General features: G+C 45.0%; 1 protein-coding gene across 1 annotated transcript in view; it reads left to right on the top strand.

The window, feature by feature from the left end:
• Nucleotides 1–335: 335 nt before the first annotated feature.
• Nucleotides 336–24,276, top strand: part of TBC1D10A (TBC1 domain family member 10A) — a 43,601-nt gene continuing 19,660 nt past the window's right edge. The window contains exons 1-2 of the mRNA XM_054996829.1: nt 336–648; nt 20,693–20,792. Of these exons, the coding sequence (XP_054852804.1) occupies nt 413–648; nt 20,693–20,792 (336 nt within the window). The 5' untranslated portion in view covers nt 336–412. The remainder of the gene's footprint in view (nt 649–20,692; nt 20,793–24,276) is intronic.

Below are 24,276 nucleotides of genomic sequence, written 5' to 3'. Positions count from 1 at the left end.
CCTCAACTTCGTCGTCCTTAGACTTGACATGCCCGAAGGCAGAGGAGAATCGACGGGTCTGTCTGACTCGACAGCAATCCGAGGAGGTGGGCTTAAGAGTTTGATTGGCATCCCAACCGGCCAAAGATCTTTACCTATGCCACTAGTCCCGCCCAGATAGGAGGGGCGTTAAACGCGGCGCCCATTGAAGAGGGTGAGCTGAGGCCAGAGGCGAACCTGTCACTCACAGCCAGGAGAGCCAATGGGAGCGGAGAGGAGGCGGGCCTGAAGGAGCGGCCTCGGCCAATGGGCGTGCCCGCAGCCGTGAGGCTGAAGCGGCCCGGCTGAGGCGGCTCCTCCCGGCGGGTGGCGGTGGCGCCGGCTCGGCTTCCTCCTCTCCGCCGCCGCCGCCGCTGCCGCTGAGGGGCCGGTCATGGCCAAGAGCCGCGGCGGCCCAGCAGCAGCAGCAGGAGGGGTCGCCCTGGGCTCGGCCGACGGGATGGCAGCGCCGCCAGACGCCCCCGCCTCGCAGGCGGCCGAGATGGACGCGGAGCGGCGGCTGGACGGCGACTCGCGGAGCTCAGGGGGCGGCAGCGAGGGCGGCGAGCGGCAGGTCGACAGGTTCGGCTTCATCGTGCCCGAGGGCGACGAGCCCGACAAGGAGACGCGGTGAGTGGGCGACCGAGGCAGGAAGAGGGGCCGGCTGGCGGGGCGCCCGCACTCTGCTCATGCCCAGAGGCGTGCTCGTCCTTTCGCCCCGAGCAAGGCTGTCGGCTCCCTCCGGAGAGGGGCGCCCGGGCGCCCGTCCCTTCGCCCCGCAGCTCTGCGCCCCGCCTTGGTTGTCGTGCTGGGGCCCTCTCGTCCGGGGGAAGGGCCGGCGCGGGGGCTTGGAGAGGCGGGCGACGTTGGGTTTCCAGTGGGCGGGTGGGAGAGTGTGTGTGTGTGAGAGAGAGAGAGCCTACGAGGCTGTTGCAAACCAATTCGGTGGGAATTAATTTAATTAAGTGGGACGTAATTAATTCAAGTGGGACTTAAATCAGTTCTGGTGCAAGTTTTTTACTGCCTCTGATTCACCGATGCTTGCGCGGGCATAAATCGGGCTGCTGTCAAGTGCCTCCGGAGTCCTGCTTGGGCTGCTACGGGCGAACGGGGTTGCCCAGCTGGAATCATCCCCCCACTCTTCCCCGAAGAAGTATTGTGCCTTTAAAGCAGCCTAGTAAACGATTAGCAAGCTTATTGTAGCGGAAAGTTCTGTAGGATGCAGGGAAAAGGAGACATCCAGACCCTTGGCTGTCTGGTGCAAGACTCCCCACCCACCCCCGTGCCCCACAGAGGCTTGGAGACCTTTGATCCAGATGTGGAGTGAAGGACGGAGCTCTCAACTGGCCCAGGTGTGCTCTCCTTTTGTGACTTTGCATCATCTGACCTCTGAAGCTGGAAAAAGGGTTCCTCGGTTTAGAGTTGGTTTGCATCCAGCTGTGAAATTGGGAGTCTGGACCATCTGGCTATGTGTGCGTCAGTGTTAGTAACCCAGGGTGGCTATCCTGTCCTTTTTACTGAGGTGTATAGGAGAGTGTTGCTATAGAAGTACTGCCATATGAAAAGTTTTATTTCCTCTTGGACCTAGGCCACCCCAGGAGCATTGGAACCAGCTTGGTGGATGGAGGGGGTAGGCAGCAAGCCCAGTCCAGGGTCATCTTGATCTCAAATTCAAGAGGGCCTGGTTCAGGTGGCAAGGAGGCACCCCAATTTCTGAACTACGGTGGGATGGGAGTTGCAGTGCCTTAGTAGCTAGCACTGTGAATGTATGTAAGGCATAGAATAAGCCTGTTTCAGAGCCAAGAGGTACTCAAGAGGGGCTGGGTGGATAGGACTAATAATAGGAATTAGGGGTCAGTGCATGGAGCTTGATACTCAAAATCTTTTTACTCTGGGATGCTGCCATGCAATCTCAAGAAACTGCTGCTTGTTGATCAAGGGCTCTGTTTAGTTTTTAACTGATCAGCTGACTATGTATTGCAGCCATATGTATGGTGTACTGGTCAGCATGTTGGACTAGGGCTAGAGAAACAAGTTCGAGTTCTGCTTAGCCATGAAACTCACTGGGTGATACGGGTTCCGTCTAAAGCTAGCCAGCAGTCCCTGGAGGAAATGATTGCACAAGGATGGCTTTCCTTCTGGTGAGAGCATCTGGCTGTGGTGAGAGAGAGAAAGTGAAATCCTTTCAAACGGGGTTGGGACAGGCATATAGCAGCTGTAGCATGGTGCTGCTATAGTGAGTGTGACAGTACGAAGGCAGCAAATCCCAAATGTGACTTGCCTGCTCATCCTTTAACTTTGAAATTGCCAGCTTGCTCATGGGATACTTCACAAGGGTGCCCCAATGTAAAACAGTGCTATCAGCCAGCCTTACAGATGTGTCCACAAACTATATGTCTGCAGCTGTGCTTTGTTAGCCATCTGTTCCCCTCTACCACCTACAATATGAATCCTAGTCATTTATGGCATAGTGATGGCCTAAAATGGGACCGCAAACCCAAATGGAACCAGCTCTCTTCTCATTCAAAAGCGAGCCTTTGTTCAATTGCCTGTAGGTGACTTGTACACACCAGTTGTACTTACCAGCCTGCTATATACTTATTTTTGATCCTGAGGTTTATTCTTTAAAAATACAGCATTAGGTGTTTCTTTTTTCTGTTCCAAATACATTGCTCCCTATTGCTGAATGAATGCTTTAGCTCCTTCCTCCCAGGATAAAAGGCCTTTAATGTCCTGAGACCCAAGGAGGGAGGAGTCAAATTGTGTGCTACCTCCAAGTGCATCAACAGACCAACATCAGAACAGGAGTTGCTCGGATGGTGCCTCTCTAGTCCCTTTTTTCTGGTTGAGAGAGGTTTGTCCTGAGAGCTAAGCAGAGAGTAGTCAAGTCCTGCCTGCCTCTGATGTAAAGAATCTTCTGTAACCCACCCTTGTGGGTCCATGCCTTGTTGTGAAGGAGAACTCTGCTGCACAAAGTGCAAAGCAGCAGAACGGCCTCATAAAAGAAGGATCAAGTGGCTCTGTGTTGAAGGCTGGGTTTAAATATGGGCCCTGGTTGGCCCCCAAGGTGTCTTGCAGTCTTGCGAACCATCAGTTTCAAAAGTAAGGAAGTGAAATAATCTAGGTCTGTTTTAGGAGTGGGGACTGAGTGGGTGGAATAAAAATAACAAGATGGGTGAGGCTTTGCCTGGGGGAGGGAGTGGAGTAGCCTTGTTGCTTAAATCAAACATAATAATAAACAGTTTTTTTGTGTGTTATTTTAAATAAGTTTAGATAAGCATCAACTTTTTGACTATACAGTGATGTAGCGCAGAGTATACAAAGGATTCGATTTTTTTTTTAAAGGAAGGTGAGAAGGTAGCAGTTGGGGTGGAAAGGGAAGAAGGGTTGCACGTTGTAGCTCTTCCTTTTCTCCGTAGATCCTTGAGGACACCCTTGATGATTGTATATTAGTAAAACTTTAAAGGCTGTTAAATCCCTCCTCTCCTGCTACATAGGAATCAAAATGGATATTTGCATTTTCCTAGTAACAAAACTTTGGTTCTTTCTGCCTAGTGATTCTTTTAGACTACTTGTCCTTGAGAAACCCTTTCCACACTGGGAGACCTTATTTATCTTCCAAGAATCCTTGAGTTTTGCAGAATATCTGCTGTAATTGTGGGAGCTCTTAGCATATTCTCCACCCTTGGGACCCCAGCGAGTGTTCAAAACCTGGACTGTCTTTACTTCCTTTCCTTTTCAGAGCTCCTATGATCAAATGACTTAATAGAATAATAAATTAATTTCTAAAGGAAAATATGCTAGATGTAAATTTTGCATCCGTCAAGGTTAAATTTGGATCACTACATCATCAGATAGGGAAGAATCTCCCCATGAAAATTATTAACTGGAGCACAAGTTAAAAGAGGTAAAATCCAGCAATTATCCTGAGTACCAAACCAGGCAGGGTAGTCTTTGCCAGAGCCATATATGGTCTGAGGTGGAACCCTAGAACATGCGCCGTGTTTACTTGGGCATTTGCAGGGAAAATGATTGGCAAGTTCTCTTTCAGAGAAGTTTGTTTGCTATTACTTGTTTGCTCCTGTTTATTTATTTGTTATTTATAGTCTGCCTTAGTTTCTGAGGAGCTTAGGAGTTCCTAGGAACATAGTTTGAAAGCCGCTCTCTGTTCTGCTAGGTGCAGTCGTTGCCCGGTGGCAGTAGTTGCAAGGACTGTCAATTCATTTGCTGCTCAAAGGAAGGAAATATATTGAACTTGTTCAATAGGTTCTGCTGAAAGGTCTGGAACCAGTCTTTGCAGGCAGGAGTGATCTGAGTTCACAATATTCGATGTTTCAAGGGAGCAGACTGCCTGGATGTATGCTGGGGGCAGAAGGATAGATGGAGGGAGAGTAGCCGCCTGTGGGAGGCTGTAGAACTTGTAACACAAGAGGAGGGGCTGGAATATGTAGCTGAGGAGATAAGTGAGAGCCAAAGGGGAAAGCAAGTAACAACTTCTCCATCTTGCTGGTGCCAGAGCACTTTCCTCTTGCCGCTTTGCTGTATGAAGAAAAACAGGAGTCTCTTGCTGTGAGTCACACACAGAGTATTCAGGCAAGTTGACAACATGGAAAAAATATTTTGGAAATCCTTTCCTGTACCCCCTTCCTCATCTTCTCAGTGCTGTGCCATAAAAGTAGGCAGCAATTTCCAAACTGCCTTGGGAGGTGGACGGGATACACTAGTATGAGTGGCACAGCTGTGCCTTGAAAAACGGAAGCACCACAATGTCTATAACTCTTAAAGCAGGGAGGCCCTGTATAGCTTTGCATTGTCCCCTCCCCCTTTCTAATATATGACCAGTGACTGACACTCTCAAAGGAGAGGGTAAAGATTTAACAGGATTCACTTATGCAACCAAGTCTACAACTAGTAGGCATTGGAGAATCCCAGGAGCATGACTGATGACCAGAGAACAGTATTCCACTGTGATTGACGAGGTGGGGGGAGTGAGAGGCAAGTGTCATGTTAACTGGGCCGTTTTGCATTTGCTCATTGTTCTGGGATGTGATCAAGACTATATATTTACATTTTTTGAGTGTGTAAAATGAGTCTCTAGTTATATTCTGGGGGAGAGATTTGGGAATATTGATACAGGGAAACGGAATCTGGCCAAAGGTAGCAAGAGCCTTACTGTTTACCTGTGTTTGAAAGTCTGAACTGAAATCAGATTCTACAGCTTTAGAGCTCAGATTTTCAACACTATTTTCTGTCTAGGTCCTGTTTTATGGAATCTGGATTAGAAGTTAATTCTAAAAGCCAAACCTAAATAGGATTTATATTAACTTCTGAAACATATTACTAAACAGCCCATGTGTCTAGAGACACTCAGCAGCCATGAGACACAAAAGCAAGCTCAGAAACTTTCATGACTCTATGTCAGTCGTTAGAGCTTGATCTGTTCAATTGGTCGCATTGTTTCATCCTTAAAAATTCCCAGTCTGTCTGAATCAGGATCAGGTTCAATCATGGAGACTTTAGCTATCCCATGCTGTTGTACAGGTCTGCGAATACATAGCTGTTTCTTTCTCACGACATTTGTTAGTCCATCTGTCAATTCATACCAGCGTAAACATTCATGATACGTGAACTTCCTGAAAGAAAACACAGTAAGCAAGCTGCCAACTCTCTTGTTATTTACAAAACCTCCTCTACCTTGATGACATTTCTTACAGTAAGCAGACGGCTGTTAACAATCTTGAGCGCCCTGGCTGTCCTGACTTCTATTTGGTTATGTGCTATAGGGAAGTGAGGGGACATCGCTTGCACTTTTGATTATCACTTCATTCCAAAGCTTCTGCCATGGCCTTTAGGCTAGTTCTAATTCACTGCCTGATCACTGTATGTACCTTCCTCGCCAAAATCAGTTATATATCCAGTACCTTGCAAGTAGTATAATTCTCCAAGTGTTCCCAAGAATTCAGCTTTAATGTAATAATCAAGCTTCTGGCTTGCATGGTTATGAAAATGTGCTTGAGAGCATCTTTAAGCATTGCCAGAAATGGCATAGCCAGAAGAGTTGCTGACTAAAAATATTCAGTGACTGGGATGTGCGTGTGCCACTTTGGTCCCTCTGCAGCCTCTTGTCTCTCCTAGCAGCAAACTAATAATTGTGGAATAAATTATGCAAAAATAATGTTAATTTGTTTGATTTGTATAATTTATACCAGTTGCAGCTGTCAGCTTCTTATACCAAGTTTCCTTTTTTTAATTTTAGCACTGCCTGTAGCATCCTGTCAATGCTCCGGAAGGAGTTTGGGGTCTGCACTTAGAATGTTGTTTTGGTCCCATATATTTTGTTTCCAGGAAAGATAATGACGGGGCTGGAGAGCAAGAAAAACAAAGATTAGGAAAGAACAGATGTGGACAGGGTGGAAGCCAAAAGCATCCTGCTTGGATAAGTGCCTGGGGCAATATTGGAAGACCTTAACAGCTGGGAAACTTAAACAGGAGACTGAATTAAGGACTATGAATGAGGTATTGGAAACATCCTTAAATGCATGTCTCTTCCATCTTGGCTTGAAAATTCCGTGGAAGACAAACCCATAACTTCATGTACTTAGTAATTTAAAAGAAATTAGCATTCTGTATTAGCCTCACCCAAATTTTGAAAATTATATAAAAGATGCCACATAAGCAACTTTCCCACAATAGAGATGCAATGTCAAGGGGGAACAAATGGACTGCCCATACCAAACAAGTGACATTCCCTTTTTTGGGTCTTTATTTTTGGCTTCTTACCAGAGACTTACGGCATGGGGGGAGCAGGCAGGCCCAAGGCTAGGCTGAAGTGAGTAACAAATTAGGACATGTGCTGGCAGCTTTAACACTGCATTGGTCATGCACATTGGGATGGCTCGCTGTTCTTTAGACTTCCATAAAGAAGATGAAGACGATGAGAGAGACAGTTTGCCACTGCCTTCCTCTGCATAGCAACCCCAGTCTTCTTTGGTGGTCTCCCATCCAAGTACTGACTATGGCCAGCTCTGCTTAGCTGCCTGGCTCTGACAAGCTCAGGTTAAGCTGAGCTATTTGGGCTGCTAAACCTTTATATAGCTAATAATTAAAAGTAGTTTCTTTAAACGGACACTGGTGACGAGAAGATGCTTAAAATAACACTGATGCTGTTTGATAGTTTGTCCAGTAGCTGGTACCTCCTAGCCATCTTAAACTATGACTTCTTGGTAAGGTTGTACCTCTATACCAAAGCCTGGAGAACCTGTCTGTTACTGTGCTAGAACTTGGCACGTGGGTTTTGATAATGAGGTACTCCCAAGTGTTGAGGAGAAATATGACTGGTTTTAGAATGGAGTCAGGCATCACCATAAGCCTTCAGATCAGAAATGGATCTTGAATATTTGTATCAAAAGATTTAGATCCCAATTTTGAGATCACTTCCAGGGTAAGGTGCTCCTGTGTTCCTTGTACTCTGTTCCTTGTACCCTGAGGCAGAATGAGCCATCAAATTCTGAACAGCTGTCATTGTGATTACTATTATTACTGCTTTTGTGGGGGGTCTATCCCCATATGCTTTGGTAATACTTGTACTGCTTGTCATTGTAAATAACATGTCTAGAAATTGGATTCAGTTATTAGCCTAACCCCTCTTTCTCACTGGCAAATGAAACAAAAGGTAGCACTTTCCTAATTAATCTGCTTTTTAAAAGTATTATGACTTGGATTTGGCATGGGTGTGAAACAAGGTTGAAAATTAGGTCAAAACAAGGGTTCATGTTAAAATGCCATCTGGCATTATGAGGGTAGGTAATGCTGAGCTGCAGAGAAATTGAGAACTGGGAGATTGTTGCAGAAGTGATTTACTAGAGGTCACGCACACGAACTGTAAGCGGATTGTGAACAGAACTTTAGTTTTGCTGTGGATTGCTTTCTTCCAGCAATGTAAACCCTGTGGTTACTTTCCTTTTAAACACAACCAGTAACTAAAGACCGTACAAAAAGGAACAAAGATCAGCATATTAAACTAAACTGTAAAATGTTGCAGTAAACCCAGTTGGTAGAAAATAGATTAACTCTTTCCATCTTATTAAGTATGAGTTGAGAGAAGCAGAAGCTTAAGACGTGCTTAGGAAATTAAGGTTGTGAGAAGACTGCTGGATTGTGAGCAAAAGAAGACCTTGATCACCTGTGGCAAATCTCAGTCTTAATGTTGGAAGAGAAATGGATACCTGAAAAAAGTTGGGATGTGAGGAAGGGGAAATGGAGGGTGCCTTGGCACAAGAAAAGAAGCAGGCTAGAAAGTCTTATTCCTAGGCACTAGCATCCAGTTCCTTGTGACAGCAGAATAAATGTCACTTAGAGTGTAGAAGGTCTCTGGTTCATTTCCTGGACATCCTGCCAATAGTTGGATGACCCTACAAAGACTAGAGGTAAAGTAAAGATCAAGTAGTATCTTTGTGCAGTTTGGGAGGAGCCATGGTTCAGTAGCAGAGCACACATTTTGCATACTTTAGTATCTAATTCAAAGGATTCCAGTACTAGAACTGGAAAAGACTTTTGCAGAGATTAAGAGAGCTATTGCCAGTCATAAAAGACCGTACTAAGCTACATATACTAATGGCCGGACTCAATATCAGACTTCATTCATTGTGCTGGAAAAATATGTCACATTCCTAGGTATTACTACTATGATTTTGCCATCTGGGACTTTGCTCCAGCCTTAGAAAGGGATATAGAAGTGTGTGCACGTTAACTTGATGTCTTGCTTTCTTCTGAGTAGGTTAAATATTTATTTGAACTATTTGAGCTCTTGACAGTCAAACACTAGTTGTATATTTTTAAATCCTTAATTTATTAAAACAATAACCAAGGAAGACCTTGATCTTCAGTAGGTGTGATAATTTGGGTTGTTGTTGTTTTCAAACTGCAGAAAATTAGGAAACAACTATTGTGGGTTGTGTAGCTTTGAACATCATTGGAATAATGCTGATGTGGTATCCAGGCATAAGTATTCTTTGTTGGTGACTTTTATGCTGGAGTCCTAGTGTTAGCCTTACCACAACACTAAAAAAAATACTTTAAAAGGCAAAAGGCCGTTTATGTTTTGGCAGCAGGCCAGCTTTTAAAGCAAAAAGCAGCGAGGTATTTTAAATATTGGAATACGTGGCTGCAAGTTAAGAGCAGTTAGTAGGAGGTGCTTTCAGGGCTGCTGGCGGAGGGTGTTCTGGGTTTCCTAGCAATGTTGGCCTGTGGTCAAAGAACAGGCAGTGACGTTGCTGGTCATTTAGAGCCCTGCAGCAAAAGAGTTTGCTGGTTTTGAACTGTGATCCTTCATCTCCGCAAGTGTACCTATGGCCAGCTGTACTTTCTGCGCCTTCTTTCTCCATCTTCCTACTCTAGCGTCTTTCCCTTGCTTTCATTTTGACCAATCAGAATCCTGCAGTGCAATCTGTTCTTTCCCAGGAGTAAGCCTCACTGAGTAGACTTCAGTATGGTTCCAAGTAGACCTGTTTAGGATTGTGCTGCTAATTTCCTAGGCATTTAGTGTCCCACCCTCCAGTGTGCTGTCTTCTCCACGTCCTGGCTTCTGCTTTCCGGGGCTAGTGCTGCTCTTACGCGTCCTTATTAGGCCCTTCCGCTCGCCAAACAGCCAGAGACCATTCTGTCTGCTCTTCCTTTGTGATCGTACTCAGCTGCCTGCTGCTAGAGACCTCCACACAAATATGCATACTTTTACATAATTCTTCGTTGCAGACTTTGAGTAACTTTGGTACTGACTCGTGTTTAATTACACAAACTTGCTAAATCTACGATTTTCATCCCTTTAATGTAAATATTTCCTGGTTGCTTTTAAGGTGAACTTTGCTTTGAATTATCACCATCTTGTGAGCATGTAAAAATAAAAATAATAGAGAACTGTAGTGAGGCTTTTATCCTGAATAACCTCTACAGAAGCGCTTAGACAGAGTTTGCTTTTGTACATCATCCTTCAGTGGCACAGTGAAAACTGAGCTGGAACAATCTGGCAAAAAAAGACACGGCTATGCTTATGCTGAGCTTTGAAAATTGGGAAGATACAGGACTGCTTGCTTGTACCATCTGGAATGGGCATCTGGCCAGCAGGAAGATGTAGGCCCTGGCCGGGCAAGGTTGCGTGGAGTGTGAGTTGTTTGTTTTTTTAGAGCCTGCCTTTCTCACTGAGATCCAAGGTAGATTACACAGTGCATGTGACAATATAATCAGCGGCTAAAGCATTCATTGAGCAAAGTACAATAAACAGTTAGGACATTCAGTGAACAGATAGAGTAGCATATGGTAGCAGAAATTTGAAAAACAAGCATAAAGCTGAGCATAGAGATGAAATCTTTCTGAAACGAAGCACAACTAATTTACATAGCATGTTTAGCAACACAGAAACACCCTGGTAGGCATATGTCTACATCAGCAGCCAGTACCCAGCAGAATAGTGTATGGTCCTGTCCCTACCAAAACATCTCTCTGAGCTACTTCTTACAAAACAGCCCTATAATCTGGGTAGAAAGCCCCCCTGAATAATTCCGTTTTGCATAGTTTGCAGAAAGACAGGAGAGTAGAGGCTTTCTTGACCACCTCGGGCAAACTGTTCCATAAGGTGGAGGCCGCCACAGAGAAACCATGCATGTAGGCAGCTGTTGATTTTGCCCAACTGCAGGGCGGTATCCGCAGAAGGCCCTGTCCAGATGAATGAAGCTGCCGAGGCGGAGCATACAGGAAGAGGCTGTTGCACAGATGTGAGCAGCCAAGGCTATGAAGGGCTTTGAATACGTTAGTCATGAGAACTAGCATCCACACAGCTCTTGTGTCAGCTGTCAGAAAGTCTGTGGCCTTCCTTTTCCTTTTCCATCAGGTGATGGCTGGTTGTGGCTGCTGCAAAACAGCACCCCCACCCCCCCCACCCCATTCTAACCGAGATTTTTTGTGTGTTCCTGTCTGCTTGGTATAGACAGGGAAGCACTTTTTCCTCTGGTGCCTCTTTCCTGCTGGAGGAACAGCAGGCCATAGGGAACATCTGTAGCTGTTTAGAAACCAGAGGTCATTTGGGGAAAGCAGATGAGTCTGCAGCTTATGGCAGTCACTGTAAAGAGAACGAGTACCTGAATCCTCAACTTCCTTAAACAGTTGTAGTTGACCTATTGCTTCAAAATGGCTACTGAGATTATGTCCAGGAAAGAGCTGGGTGTGTATGTGGAGAAGAGCTCTCATGTGTTGACACCTGTGCTGACTCAAACCTCTCTTCCCCTGCAGCAGAGCCTGTTTGGACATTAGTATCCTCTTCCTCCTCTCCTTCTCCACCCTCCGCTGGCTCCTACCCTACCTTCCCTGATCTCTACAGAAAGAATAACCAGCCTTTATTGTCATAGCCCCTTGGTTATGGAACAGTCTCTTAGCAAGCTTTTGCATTCTCTTCTTTCTGACCTTTAGGAAGAACTGAAGTGTGTTGGTTCTGCAAAGCTTTTGTTAAGTAAGGTTGGACAGGCCTGTTGATGCTGATGTATAGGTTTCTTTATATTGGTGCAGTAGTACTTCTTAGTGTCCTAGAATTGGTTCGTTCTAAAGCTAACGTGTGTAGAGGTGGCTTTCAGCAAAACAAGCACACAGAGAGGTGCTTTGTAAATAATTTGAATAAATCCCATGGCGGCTGCTTTCTTTGGAGACGTGCAAGTGTTAAAGCTTGAGCATATTTCCAGAGGTGTACATAAGCATTCTTTGGGTATAGCTTTTGATGGCAGCTGATATGAGGTCTGAGTATAAAGCTGTCATATCGGCTTTTCCATCGGCAATCCCGGGTCAGTGGGTGTGAATGGAATCCCAAGAGCTAGTAAGCTCATGAGAATTGATCAGGTCTAATAGAAACTGAAGCATGGGTTTCGAAAGCTGTAAATCCCAAGACGGCTTTCAGCCAGGCAAAATGTTGACAGTTCCTGGAAGAAGGACTACCTTGAGGTTTAAAGCTCTTGAAATCCACACTTCAGTTTCTATTAGGTCAGTTGGATTTCCAGGAATTCCCTGGACTTGCTGTTTGCCCTCTGACCCAGGCTGCTGATCGGAAACTGCATCCTCAGCTCTCAGTTCTGGTCAGAGACTCTCCCCTGTCCAAAGATCCGGCTGGATGCTTTATCATGGTGGAATGTGCTCTTGGTTGCCCCTACTTTTTCAGTCTGGTTTGACAACATTTCTTATTTCCAAGCTTGTATCTTTTTTTGGCAACATCCTGAGGAAAAAATGAGCTCTACAGGTTCTGCGTGATGCAGCCTCATTGCGAGTGGACAGCTGTGCATTTCCATTGTGAAGACAAAGCTGTCTGTGTAACTTGGGTAGATTGCCTGCTCCTAGTACATCTCATGTGTCCACACAGTTGAGGCTCTTATTTTTACTGTCTCCTTGGACCACAATCAGTAATCAGCCTTAGAATAGGGACAGTCACATGAAGCAGGGCCTCTTCAGATGTTCACTGATTTCCCACCCTTTCTTCAGGGAGCTCCGAGTGGCTTACATGGTTTCTTCCACAGGCTCTTTATCTCCCAGACTCCTGTGGGGTAGGGCAGGCCTGTAAATAGTGACTGGTCCAAAGTCCAGCATCCTACATAGCAGGATAGAGGTTTGAACCTAGAGCTCCTTGGTTCTAGTCTGAAACTAATCTCCAGGACCCAGTGATGACAGTGGGCCATGACGCCCTCAGCTTCAGTCTCACACGTCCTGAGATGTCTGAGGAAGCTGCCTCTGGCGGCTGATGTCTTGAGGTACTGTTCAGGTTCCTCTGGTGAGCCTCAGGTGGCACGGCTTGGCCTGATGGGTCAGGTGTTATGGCAACCTTGGCGAGCAAGGGAGATGTGTTCCTGTGCAGCCGGAAGTCTCATAAGGCCAAAGGGAAGAGGGCTGGGTTCGCAGGAGCTGTGAAGAGGACAGCACCCTGAATGGCTCTCAGTGTGCTGAGAGAGGAGAAGGGAAAAGAGGAAGAAACTCGGTGAAGTAAACCCTTTCCCTTTTGTGCTGAGGCCCTTAGAAAGCTTCATTGCAAGACAGTCATGCCCACTGGAGCCTCCCAGAACTAGTCACTAGTCTTTCTATGAAAGATTGAGCAAGAACAGCCTAGTCCTTGGCTTGAAGAAATGGCCTGTGCAAATGGAAGAGTTTTATGTTGATTTCAAGTACAGGGTTAAGTGGGAATTTGGTTAGTGGTAGCCATGCTTAAAATTGATGCTGATATCAGTCTTATCCATATTTAAGAAGTGTGTGGGGGATTCTCTGGAAGTGAAATTGTGGCTGGGTCCCCACTATTTAAGAGGAAGCTTGAGATCATTTCTCCATCAACCTTCTATAATGGACTGATGGGATGAAGGGAAGACTGATAGAGTGAACCGAGACACATGGAGTAAACGGGATATATCTGATTCTCAATATGGCCTTTTCTGTGGATACTTAAATCCGGAGACTGAAGCCATGAACAGACAAAATAGATCTTTCTGCAAACTTGAGAAAAGCCCCATGTTTGCAGGGGGGGAAATCTGAAATATTAAAAAAATGTGTCTATGTGAGTGCGTGGGAGGTAAAAACCCAACATAATAGAAATGCTTTCTGAAATCTTGGTGGCTATTTGTATGGGTTCCTATGCAGCCACAGCAGTATTGCCAGCTTTCAAACCTTGGTTTTTGTCAATAAAAGTTTGTGGGGAGGGTCCTTTCCATGGCTATTTTTACCTCCCAGTCCACTTCTGCTCCTCTGCCTTCTGCCCTGGATGGGAGGACTCACTGGGGCCAGGCCCAGCCACAACCACTGGGCCACTTGCTACCATACAATTTGGACAATTCATCCAGGTGTGGCAGTGGCTACGAGATGATGCAATGCCACACAGTTTCCTTTGGCTCGGCGCAACACTCTCCGCACAAATTGGCCAGGCCCAGTATTGGTCACCACACAACTCACCTGAGTGACTTGCTCTGTGTGACTCTTGTAGCTTGGCCAGACTTTTCACAGGGAGAGGTTGCCAGGGGAAGGGAGTAAAGAGAAAGGTGGAAGCCAGTGTAGTGTAGTGATTGTAGAGTGTTGGATTAGGATCTGGTAGACTCTGGTTTGAATCCCCACTCCGCCATGGAAGCTGGCTGGGTGACCTTGGGCCAGATGCACACTCTCAACCTAATGAACTGTGCACTAAAGATAAAATGGAGGACAGGAGAATAATGCAAGCCGCTTTGGATCCCCATTGGGGAGAAAGATGGGGTATAACTGTAAGCGAAGAAAATAAACCTGAAGATGGGGGTAGGGTAGATAAGAGAGGTTGATGAGTGGGAGGGAGAGCAGGAAGCAGAGAAAGGGGAGAGGATATGGGGGCAACCAGGAGGAAGGGAAGAGGAAATAGTGTGGAGAAGAGGAGGCGGGGGGTGGGGGGAATGAAGTGACTCCTGCAGTCTCTTGTGGGTTCCCAGCTTGTACCTTCTATTTATGCGGGGACACTTATTAATGGCTATTTAGCATATTGGCAGAGAGAGATCCAGTTTTGCATTTGAGCTTCCTCTCCCAGCCAACCCTGTTCTTCTTGGCCTCACAGCTCCCCTGTAAGAGAGTTGTAACCCACTTTTGGTTCCTGGTCTACATTTTTGGAACTGCTGACATACAGGAAATGAGCACAGGTGGGCCTAGTGGTGGCAGGTTTCATGCTTGCTTCCTCTTTAGGCAGCTCAGTGGAATTACACCATCACAGCTTTTTCCACCCACCTCAATATAAAAACAAAGGGGCCTTGTCTGTCAGCTCCTGAAATCCTGACAGATCGTCTAGCCTGTTCATGGAAGTACACAAAGGCCTGTTCAGGTGGCATTGGGAGCCTCAAGCAGTTGGCTCCATTCCAAGCGTGTAACCAGGGTCTTGGACTGAAGTTTCCCAGGCCTTGTAAGCTCAGCCACCAGACTGAGAGAGAAACTCATTAGAACAACTGGTCTTTCAGTATTGAAAAGAGAGGATCGAAGCCTCATGCTGCTTTATCATAAAGCAGCATAATCTGAAACCTGGGATTTGTTGTGTAAGTGCTCCCCTTCCAGTCATTTTAAGGGTGAAACCAGGTCCTTGGGGAGTATACTGAGTAGTGCCTGATCTCAGACATTATGCCTTGGTATGCATATGGCCTAGTAGTCATTGACTGACCTGTACATGTGGCTGTAGTTTCAATTGGGCAAGTGCTAATAGGCCAGCAAACATTGGCTCTTCCCACTGAGTCCTAGTATGAATAGCTGCAGAGGCTTCTGAAGAGCAAACGCCCATCTCATACGCTTAATCTAGTGTGCACACACCAAGACCCAGGCAAATAGGAGAGAATGGCTGAGGCTTATTGGGGAGTATTGTAACAGAATTTCTGTTGTTGGCACAGGGGGATTAAAATACTTTTGCAGTTGAGAGGCAGTAAGTAGAGAGCTCTGCCAATGCTGCTGCTGTTCTCTAATAGCCCTTTACCAGTGCCCCTGCTTGCACAGAAGCAGCCTCCTGTTCTGGTACATAATGCTGTGGGGATATTGGGTTGCGGGTGATTATGCTAGTGGCTGCTTTGACTCCACATTTGGCCATACTTAGCGGATATAGGGGAAGACTAAAGTTAAGAGAGAGGCTGTTATGGTGGGACACTGATTTCCTTAGCAACCATTGGTGCACAGTGTACAGAGAGAGAGAAATGCAGGAGTGCATTAACGCTTTCTCATTAAATTTTTCTAATGCACACTGGCCTGTGGCATAAGCTGTACACAAAACTGGGCTGCTATATAAAAAGGGGAGCTACTTTCAGCCCAGGGAATTCTGTACTAGCTTTTTTCGTTACCTCCCTTAAGTCTCTTTTGGGGGAAATAAGGTAAAAATGCAAATTCTGTACTTCTCATTGGAGACACAAGAAACTCCAAAGTATTGTGATGTCTTTGGGAAACATCATACGGTTGTTGAGTGCTTGAGAGATGTACTTGAGGCACGGCCACTATATCTGCAAAACCTTGTAGGCAGGGCTTGGCTTCTTCCTTGTATCTGCAGGCACGCCAAATGGAATCTGAGTTAGAATTGTGTAATGGAAAAACTTCTAATTCTGCAGAGTGGTTTTTTTGGTCCACATCTACAGGAGGCTTAAGAAAAAATGTCAGTGGAAGACGTATGAATCGAGTCAAATGGTCAATTCCTTATATAGAGCTGAGTGTATTTATTTGTATGTTTAGCTTATTTATAGCCTGCCTTTCTCACTGAAACTCAAAGCAGATTACAGAGCACAGAAAGAAAAAAAAGTTATAATCCATCAGTACAGGGCATCAGAGGAATAGGACTAGAAGTACAATTTTTTCCAAATATATTTTATTGGTTTTTCCATAAAAGTAGAAATGAGGAAAGGGGAGTTAGAAAAGAAAAGCAGAAGAGAAAGTCATTTAGGCTGCTTACATCAGCATTCTACTTATCTATACATCATGTTTTATATATTGTCGAAGGCTTTCACAGCTGGAGAACGATGGTTGTTGTGGATTTTCCAGGCTGTATAGCCATGGTCTTGGCATTGTAGTTCCTGACGTTTCGCCAGCAGCTGTGGCTGGCATCTTCAGAGGTGTAGCACCAAAAGACTGTGACACTGAGAGATCTCTGTCTTTTGGTGCTACACCTCTGAAGATGCCAGCCACAGCTACTGGCGAAACGTCAGGAACTACAATGCCAAGACCACGGCAATACAGCCCGGACAATCCACAACAAACATCATGTTTTATCCTATCAAGTGTTTGACTGTGATTACTGGTAACATATTACAATATTGCCTTTATGTATTTACTACATTCTAGTCTTTATATTTATTTTTAATCCAGTTGTAGAAGGGCATCCATGGGACAGAAAAGTCTTCTTCCATTTGTCCTTTCATTAATGAGGTTAATTTGTCCATTTCTGCGTTTTCCATTATCTAGAAGTACAAATTTGAATGCCAGTGTGAACAACAAAGATATACAGTAAACAATGCAATAGAACTAGGTATACAAGGTATACAAGATTGAATGCCAATACCAAGGCAATAGAACCAGGAATAGAAAATCAAATGACAGTGTGCCCAGGTTGGCCTAGTGCAGGCAGTGCAGAATATGGGATTAGAAAGGTACAAGGCAATACAGTACTCACTGTATGCCACTCCCATACGAATGCGCCCTTCTGGATTGTTCTGTCCCTCTGCAGATCAGTTCCATTACAAGAATGCCCTTCTGAACATTTGTCTTGCACATTTGCGGAATGATAGTACTGTGAGAGCCTTCCTGACCACTTGATTTAAAGTACAGCATAACTGGCCAGAGGTAGGAAGCTGAATTCTTCTCTCATCGGCTCTTTTTGCTAAGATGTCTTCCAAGTGAGACAAAAAATTACAGGTAGCTGTATTGGGACCAGTCGGAATATCACATAATAGTGAGCCAGTTGTTTTTCTCCTGGCAAACCTACATAACCAACCAAGCAGAAGTGATTTCTAGGGTGAAAAGTGTGGTCCGAGAGAGGGTTCAGCTCACCAATGCTGCGCTTTACATTTCTCTGCCCAACTTTTCAGCAGTTCTCATGTTGCGTCCCACCACCATTGCACCTCCTTGTGCTTGGATAATAGGTTGGGGAAGGATTGAATGGCTGTTGGGAGCTACAGTCCCTATAAGTTCTTATGGCTCTCAGTACTTGTCAAAATACTCTTCCTGTTGTAGTTGTAACCTCTGGGTATGCTGGTCAAGGCTGGCTGGCTGTCCCATGACTTGCTTCTCAGAGCACTCCAGCGTTTAGATCTGGTTCTTCACTGCAGCCTGTCTGCTGACCTCTCCTGTCTGCCGCTGTTCTGTGTTGGGAGCGGCTAAGAGAAGAGGAAGTGGACTGTGGCTTTGGCATTTCAGTTCCAGCAAATCCATAAATGCACACTTCCGGCAGAGAAAGTGGGAACTGACTGCTAGCTCCAAGCCAGGCATGTTCACTCTGCTTTCTTTCCACTTCTGCCTTATGGATCCCACATCCCAGCTTCTGAAAACTTGGCCCTAGGCTGGTTCACAAACAGCAGAGTGGTAGTGCTAAGCTTAAACATTGGAATTCCTTTGGCAGGAGTTTGCCGTATCCCAACGGTGGCTTTGCCTACCTGCATAGAGCTTCCTAAGACTGTAATCCTTCTTCCGAGCGATGGGGCATGCTGCTGAAAGTTGGTGAAGTTCAGGCATAGTTCATTGTATATAGTGTAATATTACAACCTTGTGTGGCATTGACAGGGCTTGAGGAAAAGTGGGGCTGGCTGAAGCCTTGAGCCAAGGAAGTCCTGAGCCTCCTTATCTACAAAGTAGACTAATACCAGCCATAAATCTCCCAACACCCATCCTGTCTAGTTTTATGTTCAGCTACACAATCCTCAACCACCTTCCAACTGTCTTGCCAGCATCATTCAGACACTCCTCTCCCTATTCCAGAAATGTGCAAACTCTGTGTTGGGTCGCATGAGTGTGCTGTGAGAAGAAGGCTGCTGTGAACATCTAAGTTCCAACCTACAGAAGAGCCTACCCATTGCATCTCTGCATGACATACTGTTCAGGCTTGTCCTCTGAGTCTGCCAGTTGTAATTTCGCATGAGTCACAGTTATGAGCTGACTTCTATCTAATCATATTCATTGTTATTTACTCGGAAAGTAACTCTCTTCAGACATTATTGAAAAGTTTGCCTTTAAAAAATTAGAGAGGAATCTGTCTTGCCTATCAGAAGTTTGGACTACTCTGCCTAGGCTTTTGTGCATTTGCTGGTATTTTGTGCTGCTTGGATGGATGCTTTCCTTCTTTTCCCTGTGCAATTTAAATTCTCTTGAGGCTGAAGTCACAGGCTGACAATATAATTGGGGACTGGTGAACTTTGTTTTTTGAAGAGGAAGAAGCATGCCATACTTCCGAGAATGTGTAGCTGGTATTATTTAGGACTTGTTGCCATTGTTGGCCTGAGCAGGAAAAAGTCCAGTACTCATGAAATGTTATTATGAATAGGGCAGGGGAAACAAAAGGATTACTTGTTGCAAAATATCAAAAAACACAAAAGTAGTAGCCCATATATCATCTTGATTTGTAATTCTATTTTGATATGTCAGTTTAGACATGAGAGCAACTTTCATATTCTCATAATCCAAGCATTATGGGGAACCACATGGGGATTTCCAACAAAACATTACACCTTGTCTTGCAGCAGTGAACAGGCTCATGACAACCAGACATGTGATCTGTAATGTAAAGTAATAAAGCAACCACAAGAACAAATGGCCCATTAATTTCAACTATACAAAAAGATCTGGTTCCAGAAAGGTTAGGTGACTATCAGTGGCTTCTAGCCATGGTGACTAAAGGGGACCTCCACATTCGGGGGTAGTGAACCTCTGAATCCCAGTGCCAAGTGGCATCTTCAAGGGAAGGGCCTCGGCCTTCATGCCCTGCTGTTGGCCCTCCATAGCAACTGTCTGGACGCTGCGTCAGCCAGGATGCTGGACTAGATGGATTGTGGGTCTGATCTAGCAAGGATGCTCTTAAAGGTTGCATTTAGAACAACTCAGAAATCAGCAGTACAGTGTTCACAAAATGTTCTCTCTTAAGGGAACCATGCTTATCCGAACTGCAAGCTCTGTTGTGGCTCTAACTTACTTATATTTCCTTAAGTAATTTATTACATACCTCATTTGTAGAAACTGGGAAAGGGGTGATCTTAAATCATTTATTAGATGTGTTATTCCTCATAAGGTAGTACTGCACCTTGGGTTAAAAGATCCAATACTCTGCGAAGTTTATATTACACATCTATAAAGGATTAATCATTTTCTCTTTCCAAAAAACTGAAGTCAATGGAGAAAGTCTAGAATGTACATATCTAAACCTTCTAAATCCCTAAGGACAGGAATCTCACAACTAAAAACCCTTTGTTTATACCATAGCAAGTCCATAATTTCACATTTTCATTTCAGAGTAGGGCTTCCAGGTCCAGATTGGGAAATACCTGGAGATTTTGGGGGTGGATCCCGGAGAGGGCAGGGTTTGGGGAGGGAAGGGGCCTCAAAATGGTATAATTCCATAGAATCCACCCTCCAAAGCAGCCATTTTCTCCAGGGGAACTGATCTCTGTCACCTGGAGATCAGTTGTAATTCCAGGAGATCTCCAGCCACCACCTGGAGGCTGGCAACCCTATTTTAGAGACAGCTAGAAACTCTTTTCCCTAGAACAAACCATTCCTTCAACTAAGTTAATATTGTTGCCTTATATTACAGTTTGACTTGTGAATTCCCTAGGCTTCCTTAAGAAATATCTTTACCCATAATATTTGTAGCTGTTGTACTTGTAAGAGATTTCCGTTGCGGTATAAAACTTAAAATTTGTTGCCACTGATTTAAGGAATTGATCTTCACATAAAAGGGAATAGTTTGAAATAAAAATAAGATTTTAGGTAACAAAGCTGTGATGTTTCTGCCTAACCACAAAACAGGAAGAGATGACCAAATAGATAATAGCTCCTTGAATAACTCCCTTTGGCTGATAAATGTGCCTGACTCCAAAACATACTATCTGCCTGAAAATCCATCCTTTCCCTGGAGCATTGCTAGTTTTAAAAAGGAAGATGGTAATCCCAAGTAAAATAAATTGGCTTGTTATCTTCTCCTTCCTAGGGATGAGGTGGTGCCGCTGGAGAAGCTAAGGCAGAGAGAATCCAAGTGGCTGGACATGCTCAACAACTGGGACAAGTGGATGGCTAAGAAGCACAAAAAGGTGAGCCATCCCTACAGTGTCCAGCTGCCACCACCCTTTTTCTTTTACCTTCTTGTGCCTGGATGATTGGGCACAGAATGCATTGATGTCATTCTAGTCCCTAAGGCCATTTATGGGTATTCTTTCTGCTCAAGATCTTCTATGTATGTCAGCATTATTGCTGGTTACGTGATGCCTTAAAGCATGGAAGTGCGATTTCACTTTAAATCAAGTTACATTAAATGCTGCTTTTAAAAAATAGCTAAAATGTGAAAATCAAGATCAGAAAAATCATTTATTTCATTTACTTTATTTGTACCCCGCCTTTCTCCTCAAGTGGGGTCCTGGAGTGGCTGATAATCCGTTCTCCTCCACTGGCCCGAAGTCACCCAGCAAGCTTCCATGGCAGAGGGGGGATTTGAACTTGCGTCTTCCAGATGCTTGTCAGACATTCTAACCCTTACACCACACTGACTTTATACTCTACCTTTCTCCCCACTGGGCACCCAAAATGGCTATTTGGGTTACTGTAACACAGAATTTGGTGACATGGTATCAGCTATAGCTTCCTGGTCAGGACAGAGGAATTCTTGTTACCATGAGGCTGGTTTTGCCAGACTCAAAAGAGATTGTGAATCAGAGCTGGATTTTCACTACGTGTTCATCTCAAACAGTGCGATAGAGGGATGGTCTAGGTGCAGTGCTGTGCCACAGTGTCTCCTCTGCCATTTGTGCTGCTTGTTCAAAACGTAGCTTGAGCAGTCATACAGGGAATGCAGTCCTAACTGCTCCCATCACCCACAGATTTCCTCCTACAAATCTCACCAGGGTGTGGCTCTAAGCTTTCGTTGCCTTGTCTGCATGCTTCCACAAAAAACCTGCTTGCTTTGATCTAAATCAGCTGCTCTGCAGACTTTGCTACAAATTGTTTGTCTGTGGCTGAGGCTTGGAAAGGAATCCAGACAGCCTCTCAGCAGGGATCATTATCCTGAATCAACAACCCTTCCATATACTGGCTGGGGGATTCCAGGATGTCCTCAATTATTCTAGCTCTGTTTACACTGTCAGTCTGTCTGAAAAGACAACCTCTGAATGCAACTCGTGAAGCTGAATTATGCAGAATCAGACCATTGGCCCATCAAAGTCAGTATTGTCTACTCAGACGTTCTGCAGAGATTCCAGGGATTGAACCTGGGACCTTTAGCATGCAAAGCATGCTAAACCACTGAGCCACAACCTCTCACCGTGCATGCCAGCCTCTGTCTTGAGCTGTGCATGCAAGTGTCTGAAATAATTACCAAGGTGGGTGACTTGTGCCACAGTCCGTTTCGAATGACTAACAACATTTGATACAGAAAGTGTGATCATCTCGATCTTTTTTGAAAACCTGTATGGCACATCAGTATTCTCCTGGGTGTGCAATGAGAAAGATTTGCCTTAGACTGACTAAATATATTGGAAGGACTTCCTAGTTTATACTTTTGTCTCTTGGCTGCTGTACTTCTGTTACTCAGGGTGACTGATGTGAAAATAGCCATAATCTCTTAGTTTTCACCAAATTGGATGGTAATAGGCCATTCTGAACTTCCATGAAGAAGCAGTGATGAATTGGGTGGTGGTGCTGGAATCTGACCTGCAGTAGCATACGGTCTATTTTCATCATTTTTTCACATAGAATCTTCCCCAATTAAGAAAATTAAAAAGAAATTGGGATGTGGAAGGGCTACAGAGCATGTAGTCCAGTGCTGTTTCTCCTTGTTACCAGTAAATCAAGGATGGAAAACTTGAGATGTTCACAGACTTCCACTGGATCTTCCTGGGTTTTTTTTGGAGGGGGGGGGTCCAAGTTACAGAGGGGTCTCCAGAATGAAAGCTGCCTTGTTGAGGATACTTCAGTTAAATAATAGGGCTTTGTATACTCTGATACAAAGTATAATTTTTCCTGAGTTTTGCGCCTAAGTGAAACTTCTTCCATGTAAGAAATGGCTGGATTCTGCACCCTGAGCAAATAAAGCATAGTTCTGCTTCTGGGAGGGATGGGTGCAGTGGATTGAAGTCTTCCCCTGAAGAGCCTGCCTGGCCTCCATTTTGGTTTGAGATTTCACAGGCACAAAATGGGCCTTCTGTTTTGAGAGAGAATATCCTAGTCCTGGTTTCAGTTGTCACTCTGCCAGCTTAGTGGAAAGCCAGTCAGCTATGTGACCTGCCTTTAGCTGACCTCCCAAGATGGGCCAAAACTGGACATTGTTTCTGTGCTCTGATGCCAGAGACTTCCCAGCCATCCAGTTACCTGCAGGCTTCCTTTCCTCAGAGTGTGGTGTAGCTTGGTGCTTTCTATCCCTTTGGCACCAAAAGTATCCTTTAGGGTACCTGGCAGGAGTCAAGTGCAAGAGGGTGGACATTTGCCTTCACAACTATCTTTGACATTAGCAGCAAAAGTTGCTGTTCTTACAGACTAGGAGGAGGAAGAAGAGGTGACTCTCTGCTGTAGGTTCTGGCTGACGTGGACTGTCAAAATAAGCCCTGCCTTTGCCAAGACTGCTGACTCCTCGGTCTGCCCTGGACGTTGACATTCAAGCTGTTCTAGCAGTCTCTGATGCTTTGAATGCAGCATCAGCCTGGTTTGTTCCCCCTTCCCTCCATCCTCCAGCATTCCCTGCCCCACTGAGCATTCCGCTTTTGAATTTGCTGAGGGGCTCCATCAGATATACTTGCGGTGTAGCTAGTTTGGACATGCAGGCAACTCAGTGCATCCAGCAGCGGCTGGATTAAAATATTTCAGGAAGTTTAAAAGTACAGTGTGTTAAAGCCCTGAGACTTAACTAGGCAAGATGCCAGGAGATCCGGGATTGGATCCTTCCAATGTTCTCAAATAGAATAGCTGCGAAGCGGCCAGTCTAGATCAGGCCTCCACGTGGCTGCTATTTCTGCTTGAAAACGTGGATCATACTGTCCTAACTGGCTAAGCCATGCATGTTGGGAGTATCCTAAGCAGTCTCTTAGGATACTGGCTCTTGCATAGCTGTCTTTGTTTCTGGAATCACTTTTGTAAAAAAACAAAGCTCACTCACATATATCTTTCTACTTGTCAGAGAGAATTGCAAAGCAGAGACACTTTTTTTTCTTTCTAGTACTCAAAGAGATCTTAATGACTGTGGAAACTGCTCACCTGAAGGAAAAACCACTACAGAACAGTCTATTCAATGTTCTTTTTGTAACGAACGAGGTAATTGTCCTTAGGAAGAACAAGTGAGCTCAAAATGAGTGTGTGGATTTAAAAAAAAAATGTATATCTTGCTGTCATGGATTAGTTGAGCTGTGCCACCAGTACATGATGAAGAGAAACAACTTTTGAAGTTAAAAGCGTAAATGATTACTGATCATAGGGCTTTTTTTCTGGGAAAAGAGGTGGTGGAACTCAGTGGGTTGCCCTCGGAAAAATGGTCACATGGCTGGTGGCCGTGCCCCCTGATCTCCAGACAGAAGGGAGTTTAGATCACCCTCC

Source organism: Eublepharis macularius, chromosome 13 (assembly GCF_028583425.1).
Source record: "Eublepharis macularius isolate TG4126 chromosome 13, MPM_Emac_v1.0, whole genome shotgun sequence".
Classification (NCBI taxonomy): domain Eukaryota; kingdom Metazoa; phylum Chordata; class Lepidosauria; order Squamata; family Eublepharidae; genus Eublepharis; species Eublepharis macularius.
This window is presented reverse-complemented; position numbering and strand designations above follow the sequence as displayed.